At 33.7% G+C, this 11,431-nt stretch overlaps 1 protein-coding gene across 1 annotated transcript; it reads left to right on the forward strand.

The window, feature by feature from the left end:
• The first annotated feature begins 7,086 nt into the window (after window positions 1–7,086).
• Window positions 7,087–8,725, forward strand: LOC149904920 (cytochrome P450 9e2-like). Its single transcript, XM_090106856.1, has one exon. It carries the CDS (start codon window positions 7,166–7,168, stop codon window positions 8,663–8,665), a length of 1,500 nt encoding a protein of 499 aa, XP_089962982.1. The 5' UTR covers window positions 7,087–7,165; the 3' UTR covers window positions 8,666–8,725.
• Window positions 8,726–11,431: the final 2,706 nt, after the last annotated feature.

Below are 11,431 nucleotides of genomic sequence, written 5' to 3' on the forward strand. Positions count from 1 at the left end.
ACCGACAAAACCGAAGCGTCACCCGAACGCGTGTGACGTCATAATGTTAGTTTTCACTCATTGCAGTTGATAGAAAAACGAATACAACTATAACATTTTGACGTCACATCTATCGTGACCAGTCATGGCGCGTTTATAGTCACGTGACTTTAATTTAAATTTCATCAATCTTTAATTGCTTATAATTAATTGAAAAATATTTTTTTTGGAGTTTTTTGCATTAAATATCAATATTATTAGTTAATAATAAAGTTTTAAAATACATAAAAAAAATCAATATTTTTTTATTATTCAAATACTCAATTGTTTTTTATAATAGCGTTACACAGATTCACTTAAGTTGGGGAGCACTCGAAAGATCTTGTTCATTTACGCGCACATCACACTCACTATTTCACTAACACTTATCACACAATCACTTTTCACTGGGGTTGGAGGTGTCCAAGCGGGGACCGCGACGCTGGTCGCAGCCTCCACCGCCGGCTCTGCTGAAGCTCGTCGACGACGCAATTGTTTCCAATACGTTATTATTGCCACAATCAACCACAATAACCAGGATTACAATTAAAACATACTCATACAGCTCCCATATCAAACGAATCATTCATAAGTAAAATGTTATTATAATATTCCAATTCGCCGAACTCGTGCTCAAGCTGTAAAATTATAGCGTCGCATTGTGTCAGTTGTTCTCTGATCATGGGACATATTGTTTTGAGATATGAATTCTTTGTTTTCGAGGTTTTAATTTCTTCCTTATCATAGTAGGTAGATTCATTGGTAGTATTTATATTTGTAGATAACAGTGATAGCTTAAAAATACATAGATCGTTTCATAGTAAGATAATCATCACATTATTTTATAATGTACTTAATCTCATCTTATAAAGGGATCAAAGATTTTCGATATTTCGGACAAAAATAGTCGCTTTGTAGGATTTGAGATCAATTCCGCCGTAAACCCGTACTTACATTGGCGCCATCCACAGACATGTATATTTAAGTAGACAACGCAAGTACCGCGATCTGTATGAAAACCAAGCGTGTCATATTTTTTGTACTGACCTTGACGCGTTATGACGTCACGAGCGCTTTTTAGTGATGTTAATTTCATTTTACGCTAAATCGATTAGGCCGCCACTCGCGCGGCGATTCTAGTATCGTCCTATCCCATCGAAGTAAATCGAAAGAAATCAGATCAAACTAGATCTATGTCTAAGAGGTAGTCAAATAAATGAATCGTAATCGATTACTAAATCGATTCAAGACAGAAAAATGATAATTACCATAGACAGAGGGATGATAAAATAAAGTTATAAACCTTTTAATATTCTAACAAGTAAACTAATGTGTTTTAGCTTTTTCTTACATATGCCCATTGAGTTACCATGTACTACGTACTAGAGAGGCCATCGAAAGAAAGTAATGAAACTGTCAATCAATCAATCTTTATGTCCCGTTGCATCGATCCATTTTCCTTTTATGTTCGGGTTACTTGGAAAACTGAAAAAACAAACATAGTCTAAGCAATAAGGAGTTTTCTTAAAAAACTCCCAAGATGACACTTTAACTAATGGCGTCCATGTCATAATATTTATTTTTAGTACCTTTGTATTAAAATACTTAAAAGTTCTAGGTCAAGTCGTATTAAATGACAAAAAAAATCTATGCCTTTTTTTCTGAAAAATTGCTCCTTCAAATTATCATTTTTCTGTTCGATTATAAAATCGATTAGAATCGAGAACTGTTGCATCAAATGAACATCACTAACCACAAAATTGGACAGAAAAATGAGAACAGAACGCTATTCATTGCTTGTTATCATACGACGCGATCTTTACCGTGCCAAGTAAAAGCCGCAATGTATTCCGAATCATTTCGTATGATTTGGTATCCGTGTTTGTCACGATCGTTTTCCACAGATATTCTTTATTTGATTTTAAAATAAATAGTGCATATTCTGATTAGAAAATTACTTACCGGTGGAAGGAAACATCTCTGCTAACTCGGCCACTCACAGCTGTGGAGTTTCTACAGTTTATAACGGCGCAATTCGGCATTTTACTTTATTCAGCTTCACGTCTTTCCTTGGCGAACTGCAAGCGCGGACTGAGTGTAGGCCAGCGTCAAGTAAGTTTCATAAACTTAGTTTGGACACGGGAAGTACATACACTCGCTTAGTCTATCTTGATACATGTCTGAGGCGCCATCTAAAAATTAGGATTTGAAGGTCATGATGCAGATTAGGCACTCTATACATGAGATTAGGGATGTAACGATACCGATACCGATACCGATATATCGGCCGATATACACAGATCGACCTAGTCCCACAGTAAGCTCAATTAAGGCTTGTGTTGTGGGTAGGTACTAGGCGACGATAAATATAATATTTAATAAATATCTATATATACCTAAGTACCCACTTATTGTCCATGGTGGCATTTTTTTTGTTTGTTTTATTTATTGTATTTTTCATTACAAACAATTAATATTGTTTTTTTATAATATCTTTACCCTATAATCACACATGATGTCATAGTGTGTGGATTTTTGGATTTTACCAGTGATTGGAAGCATGGTTTCCATTACTACTATCTGCTTCAATAAATAGCCGGATATCACTCAAGCAAATAATTATACGGCGCCGTTTTATGAAGAGCCTAGACTTTAAAAGCGACTGATTTAATTAATTTGCTGTGACATACCTATAATCTATTTAAGGAGCCATTAGGGGCCGTTCAAGTATTACGTAAGCACCAAAGGGGGGTGGGGGGGTCTCTTAAGCTGTTTTGCTTATTTTGGATGACATGGGGGGTGGGGGGGTCTAGATGATGATTACGTCATCGTTAGTTATTTAAGTTTTTTTCGGGGATACCCGCAAATAATACATATGCGTAGGCACTATTATTCAAAATTTAGAGCACCAAAATGTTGAATGGCTCGATGCGAGTGATGTAGACATTCCAAAATCGGATGAAAGTGAGCAGACTCACAACACTGAGCAGCAATCCAATGTCATCGATAACTTAGAATCAAGGATTCAGGTTTCATGGACTGAAGGCTGTTAATGTGTTCCGAAAATATTCTTTATGTTAGTTATGTTCTTTATTTCTGATTATATTTTTTTGTCATTTACTCTATGTATCAGATGTATCAGTAAAACCTAATATTTTCATGAATTTTCCTATTTTAAAAATAACAATATAAAAAAAAATTATTACTAAAAATGTTTACGTAAGCATAGGGGGAGGGGGTAAGTGCTTTGCTTACTTTTGATGACAAGGGGGGCGGGGGGGTAAAAAATGGTAAGAAATCTGCTCACGTAATACTTGAACGGCCCCTTAGACTAGAGTAGATAATTTTTGAAACAAAAAAAAATCGCAGTCGGATGAAACCCATTCGAAAAGGAGGGGAATATGATAAAAATGTAAGGAAAAATAAATTACGGTCAATCCGAGTTCGGGAAGCGGGAGGGGGGAGCTTTTAAGAGAAAAAAATGGTTTCTCTCGATTTCCGACAAAACTACAAGTCCTATAGAAAAAAGTTCAATGGCAAAGTTGTAGGTAATTAAAAGTTCTACAACTTTTGTATTCACAATTTTTTCACATAACCTAAAAATTTAGATGAAAAATTCAAAAAATCAAGTTTTTGGTCTTTTATTTCTATCTACTTCAAAATTTATTTTTTTTCTACGAAATTTGGTGGAAACTTACTTTATTATGTCCCAAATACACTGTAATTTATTTGATAGAAAATATTTATTTTTTCGCCTTATTTTGAATTAATACCAAAAAAACAACCTAATTTTCAATCGAAAAGTCACCCGTCAAAATATCAGCTTTTTTCAAAAACTTGGGGTGCCTTTTATTCATTGAAATCTCTACTTTCATATGGTGTAAAAAAAATAAACACCACCATAGTAAATGTTCTCAGGAAATGCATACAAACAGTCTGAAAGTTAGCTTTTACTAAATCAGGCACACTTCTCGAACTACCTGAAATGTTTTTATCGACATCATTTTGCTTTTGAATATGCTGTAAAATATTAAACTTAGAACAGATAATTATTTTTCTTTTGAAATATTAACGAAAAGCCGATACAAGAGAAGATATAGAGTTCAAGAATTGTGCCTGATTTAGTAAAAGCTAACTTTCAGACTGTTTGTATGCATTTCCTGAGAACATTTACTATGGTGGTGTTTATTTTTTTTACACCATATGAAAGTAGAGATTTCAATGAATAAAAGGCACCCCAAGTTTTTGAAAAAAGCTGATATTTTGACGGGTGACTTTTCGATTGAAAATTAGGTTGTTTTTTTGGTATTAATTCAAAATAAGGCGAAAAAATAAATATTTTCTATCAAATAAATTACAGTGTATTTGGGACATAATAAAGTAAGTTTCCACCAAATTTCGTAGAAAAAAAATAAATTTTGAAGTAGATAGAAATAAAAGACCAAAAACTTGATTTTTTGAATTTTTCATCTAAATTTTTAGGTTATGTGAAAAAATTGTGAATACAAAAGTTGTAGAACTTTTAATTACCTACAACTTTGCCATTGAACTTTTTTCTATAGGACTTGTAGTTTTGTCGGAAATCGAGAGAAACCATTTTTTTCTCTTAAAAGCTCCCCCCTCCCGCTCCCCGAACTCGGATTGACCGTAATTTATTTTTCCTTACATTTTTATCATATTCCCCTCCTTCTCTAATGGGTTTCATCCGATTGCGATTTTTTTTATCTTTTCATTATTTTCAAAGGCTTCTACCCCAGTCTACCTTATCATCAATTTTCGTTTGTTTATTAATAAAATATGAAAGTCATCGTGACTAAGATAATATGAGTGATAACAAACAAGTTAATATTCTATTTAATATTATAGTATAGAATATAGATAATATGTATAGTATAGATACAACGTTCCAGGCTCCAGCGAATGTGTATAGTCATGTAAACAAATTCTTTTATGGTGTCATCATGACTATGGAATAGCAATCTATGTTATAAAATGAATTCTATATTCACTATGGTCGAGTAGAGCAAACGTAGTAGGCCTTTTTTATGTGAATATGAGTCGCCCCGCGCCCGCATTACCCGTGGATAAAAATTAATAGTAAATCGACTACAGAAAAGTAATACATGCTAAAGTGTTCACTATGATCGAGTAGAGCAAAGGGTCCTTTTGGTGTTAACAAGAGCGGACTTAAAAGATTTATATTTATTCGTAATAGTATCAAAAAAAACATAAAGCCTCACACGCGGGGCGATGCGACGAATGCAATATGACGCTGTACGAGTGCGTTTTCGGAGAAGCAATTTTGTATACTTCAATTACTACTACTATTGAAAATACTATTACAAAATAATATTGAATGATATTGGTGGAACTACTGCTAGTCTTATATGAAGATCTTACAACGTAGTACGTGAAAATGTTAAAGATTATGCAGAAAATGGATTATTTTTAAGAAAGTTATGTGTTAATAGTGAATTAATTAATTAAAAGTGGTATATTTACAATAATTGAACTTCAGATGTGATTATATTGCGCGATAAGGCCGCCTTTTTAGCTTTATAACATATTGTCTGTTTCTTTTTTTTACGTGTATTTACTTGGTGCTGAATAAAGTGTATTTATTTATTATTATTATTTATTTATGTTGCAAAGTGAGAAGTGAGAAGCCAGGGACGTAGCGGGAATTACCGCTCACTCGGCTTGCTATGAACAATCTTGGTGGTAAATGCTGCCATTTACAGCACAGCAACTGAAGCTGAGGTGTCTTCTTTTGTGTTCTTTTGTAAGAGTCGTGTTGTCCGTCGATAAATAAATGCTTGTTTCTTTCTTTCTTTTATTCTTATCCTATCCTGCTAATAATATAAACATGAACGTTTCTAATAATTTTTGTTTGTTATTCTTTTACGCAAAAGCAGCTGATCAGTTTATTATGAAATTGATACAGAAATAGATTATAGTCTAAAGTTAGTGACCGCCTCCTTGGTACAGTGTTTGACGCCTGAGCGTAGAATCGCGGGGTCCTGGGTTCGATTCCCGGTGGAGACGAAGAAAAAAATATGTCTCGGTCTGGTAGGACACAGAAGGCTGATCACCTACTACAGGCATAGTTTACTAGGCAAATAAATATGCTGATGGTACCGTGGCTGATAATGAGATACTAAAGGCAATAAAAATTTAATAAACTAAAATTATAGATATAGATGTAATTGTGGCCGGATTTTTAACTCGTCAATAAATCCGAATCCGAATCAAGATTAAAATTGTATCTATCCATTTTTACTTAGCGATACTGTATCACTTCCTGTAGGCTGTAGATTAGACCGGACTCTCAGTGGAGTTTCGTTTCCAAAAATAGCGGAATATATAGCATACTATAACATTTCTTACACTTTCTCTAAGATTTTTTAGAAAATTTACGAAAATGTTCCCTTTTTGAGTTAATTTTAAACCACTATAGATGAACTCATGAATATATTTTTTAAATTATTATTTTAAATGATTAACAATAGTCCATTTTGGAAATTTTTATTTTTTTCTTTGTATGCCATATTTAATTACCGGGGTGGGGGGAGGGGGACCACAAAACTGGTTGGCAACATCTGTCTATAGGATGTCTGGGATCTATACAATATATATCAGAAGTCAGATTTAGGTCCGCTATTTTTGCAAACGAACATCTCCTTGGAGCCTGCTCTAGATTGAGATGATTTAAATTATTAACAACAAATGCAGTAATAAAACAAAAACAAAAACATAATTTAATAAATCAAAAGAAATTCTACAAATTTGTGAATTCCAAAAGGAAGACAAAATGATATAGGTAGATTAAATTTTGCATAGAGATTTTTGTTGCACATTATAGTGTAGCTACTACAACAAACTAATACAACTACAACAAATTTAAACGTTCATTAATTATATGATAAAATATATAAAGGACGAAGGAACAATATTTTTTCAATTATTTTCAATATATCTGTTAGCTCTAGTAAATCTCTTTAAAAATAAGTAGATATACCTAATAATTGGACGGCATTGAACTTCAATCAAATAAGATGACGCTGTGATAAGATTAAAATTCGGTATGAAATCATCACACTACATATAAATTTGTATATCTCCATTCACAGCCAGAAACTCCTCAACCATGATCGTGTTCGCGGTATTAGTTTGCGCTCTAATAATACTATGTTTCGCCTACATCATCGGAAAATACAACGAACATTATTGGAAGAAGAGAAATGTAGCATTTCACTCGAAGCACAAAGTGTTGGGTGTATTCTCGGAATTTGCATCTAAAAAGAAGCCAGTTTTTCAAAATCTGTACGAAGTTTATAAAGAACATAGCCATGAACCAGCAGTTGGTATCGGTGCACTGCTAACACCTACATTATGTGTAATAGATCCCACTAACATTCAATATGTATTAGCGACTGACTTCTCTTCCTTCAATCACCGAGGACTGGACATTAACGAAGGGGATCAACTCGCCGACAATATTCTCTTTATGAATGGAAATCGATGGAAATTAATGCGTCAAAGTATGTCACCGCTGTTCACATCTTCTAAACTGAAGTCCATGTACTACATCATAGATAAAAGCGCCATAGACTTCGTAGATTACATGAAAATTAACAGAGAGTTGTTAAAAGGTAATGCATTTGACACTTTATCTACATTCTGCAGCGCAGCTATAGGAGCTGCTGTATTTGGAGTGAGTACAGGATCCATTTTCGATTCCCCATTCTTAAATATGGCACGCAATACGACAAAGGCAACTTTGACGAATAGTTTAAAGGTCGCTACTGGTAACTTGAGCAACAGATTGTTCACTCTCTTAGGTTTAAAATTATTTAAAACTCATGAGGAATTCTTCATTGCTGCCGTTAAGAATATAATACGCACCCGAGAGCAGGAGAAAATCAAACGACATGATTTCGCTGATATATGCGTAACGTTGCAGAGTGGCGGTAACATTGTAGATAAAGAAACTGGCCTAGAATTAAAACCAACAGATGAGTTATTGGCGGCGCAAGCCTTCTTCTTCTTTATCGCAGGTGTGGAGCCTACAGCTCAAGCTTTATATTCAACATTATTAGAACTAGGAAGAAATCCGGAACACTTAGAAAAAGTTCACAATGAAATCGACGAATCTTTTAAAAAACATAATAATAAAATGGATTACGACGCTGTCATGAATATGACCCACCTTGATATGGTTTTAAGTGAAGCTTTGCGACTGCATCCACCCGTCGGATTCATAACAAGAAGATGTGTAAAAGACACTCTTCTACCAGTGGGTAACATTAAAGTTGACAAAGGCACCAGGATAATGACACCAATATTTGCAGTGCATCACGATGAAAAATATTATCCGGAGCCCGAGAAATTTGTGCCAGAAAGATTCTCTCCAGAAAATAAGCACAAAATAATAGATGTTACTTATATGCCCTTTGGGAAGGGAAATAGAGTATGTATAGGTAATAGATACGCATTGCTACAAGCTAAAGCTGGTTTGGTTCATTTGCTTCGAGATTTCACAGTGAAGACCGTTACAAGAGATGGTGGAGCCACATATGCACCTCATCCAGCTCAAGTTAGACTTAGTAATATAAATGTTGAATTCATACCGAGGAATCCAAAATAATTAATTAGTAGATCAATAAGAAGTTTAATTTAAGTATTTAATAAATTTTGATATTATTAATTTGGTATTTTTATTTTATCACCAATCATTTCTATCCCGCAGGCTATGGCCTGGCAGCCCTATGGGGTTGTTACATTACGAATTTGTTCTTACCTAGATGGACTTACGAATGATAGATTTAATTATATTAAACAGACAAATTGATTGATTTAGTTGTATTAAAGCAATCAAGTTTAATTGATAAAAACTCTTCGATAAATACTCTCGGATATATTTTTAGACTAGTTACTAATAACGATAAATTAAATTTCCTTGTTTTAATAGATACCTCTACGGATAAAAAAATTATTTTATTTGTTGTGTAGATTCCTCCTTCTACAAAAATAGAGTGATAAAGTGGGTAATCGGTTTTTTAATGTAATACTTATCAGAATTTATAGTAAGAATTTTTTTGGGCTTTTAATAAATAAGTATATTATGTATATACATTTTTTTTTTACAAATTTTCGGCCAACTTTAAAACCGTTTTCTGGCGATGCGCTCCTATAATAATAAATATAATTTCGAAGATGTCTTCGTTTGTTTGTCTTTCTTTCACGATTTTATGATAAGATTTTTGTGTCTGGAATAATATGGTGGGGCAATTTTCTTCATTATGTCCAAATTTTTAGATTCTCCTACCAAAAAATTGCCAACGAAGCAAAAAAAGTTTTCATTTCAATAAATAAAGTATAAACTCCAAAGCATTCATTCGTTTATTTAACATTAATTATTATTTAGAGAATTTAAATTTTCGTAAAAAATGTCCATTTTGATATCCAGGAAAGAAAAAGTCTTGGGGCAATTTGAGGCAGGTTTAGGGAAGTTTCCAATCACAGAATATTCATATAATCGCCATGTTTTCAAAATTTTTAATCCTAACGCTTTGATTTTTAAACATCCCAAACAGTTTATTTGCTCATTCATTATTAACAGGAGCACTTTATGTTGAACTTTACGTTGATCTAAAAAATGTTCACGAAATTTCTACAGCCTTCTTGAAACATTTAAAGAACCTTTTTAATATTTTTATAAGAAACTCTCATATAAAAATATTTTATAATTACATTACTGATTACAACTGACAGGCGACAGCACATGCGTCATTCGGCAGAGCGACTTACATAGACCAAGCTTCACGCCGCGGCCGCAAGTAGGTATTTAATAATCAACTGTTAACGTTAGCTATGAACTATTTAGTATTCTGTGCTCTAACATTAATATTATTTAACACTCACTGTTACAAACCAGTTTTTAATCCCTTTCGAATGTCAAAATTTGCGAAAATTTGCAGCATAAGCGGCTGTAAAACTTTAGATTGCGTTGGCTTATAAGTTTGTTTTTATACAACTTGAAGGTACCGTTGATTTGAGTATTGGATATAAATATTAGCTTGATACTTCCACACGTTCCTAAGAAAAAGGGTCTTTACAGACAGGTCAATAACAATCAGGTCAATAGCATCTCTGAATGTTGATTGGACGCGTTACGCTATATCTAAACGTTACTGTGTTAAATTTTCGGTTCGTTTGTATGAACTTATCTCAATAATTAGTGAAACAATTGCGAAAATGCAAGTCATTTATTGAGGATTATCTACTTAATTACTCATATCGTTTTGATGTATGTATTATATGCATGGCGTACCTAATATGTATGTATAAAATAAATATTTGATAACGATACGTATATTCTCTAGTTTCCATGTTTGTTTGCATATTCATTTTAATAATCCCTACTTCCCTACTTAATATTATAAATGCGAAAGTAACTCTGTCTATTACGTTTTCCTGCTTAAACTTCTCAATCGATTTTGATGAAATTTGGCACAGACAATCTTTAGACCCTGAGAAAGAACAAAGGCTACCTTTAACAAAACACCACGCGGGCGAAGCCGCGGGCGGAAGCTAGTTCCATATAAAAATGAAAACTTTGATGAATCATGTTGATAAGTATTATCGTACTTTGTATATTATTATTTTTAAGTTCTAAAGTCATAATTTTGTATTGCTTTGTATGTCGCAATATTTATCTCTAAATAGAAAGTCATGTTTGTTAAACAACTTTTAACCCAAGAAAGGCTGAACAAATTTGGTAGTTGATAGATTTAAAGGTAGTGCCCAGGCGAGTAGTTAGTACCTTACCAAATGGTCTTAAGTGTGTGCGATAGCCAAATTTTCGTCAAATAATATATGTTAAAAGTTTATGTGTATGTCCACTATGTACAATGTACATATTATGTTATAGTCAAATCCCGAAACACAATCTCTTCGCGGGAGGACTAGTCTATCTTAGGTTTGCTAAAAGCCATCGGGCAATCCTCGAAATACATTTGAAATTCACGTTTTGACTGAAGTGAGCAGCAGTCTCGGGCGTAGACGAACGCAGCATAGGCATTGCACGCGCATTAGACGCCTCAGCCCTCAGCTCGACAACGACTGACGAAAATTGTTTAGTAAACGGACGAAATATTACATTTATTTGGGCTTTGACAAAGTCATTATGCCAGACCTGAGGTCTGACCAGCCCAACCTAAGAGTGCCCGAGCTTCGGAGTTTGACTATAACACATACATATTATAAAATCGATATTTGCGATGGGGTCCATATCTTCACCGTGTGCAGAAGAAAGTTACGGAAGACAACCAACCATGGTGCGGGTGCTACCGGGTGGTCCAACATAACAATACCTTTCAAACATAACTCAAACTTAAAAATTATTTCTTCA

Source organism: Colias eurytheme, chromosome 11 (assembly GCF_061535395.1).
Source record: "Colias eurytheme isolate Ceu_HAF_F1 chromosome 11, ilColEury1 Martin Lab GWU primary, whole genome shotgun sequence".
Classification (NCBI taxonomy): Eukaryota; Metazoa; Arthropoda; class Insecta; order Lepidoptera; family Pieridae; genus Colias; species Colias eurytheme.

What these genes read in the sequence shown, in the direction of transcription:
- LOC149904920 (XM_090106856.1), top strand. Translation starts at nt 7,166, where the DNA reads ATGATCGTGTTCGCGGTATTAGTTTGCGCTCTAATAATACTATGTTTC.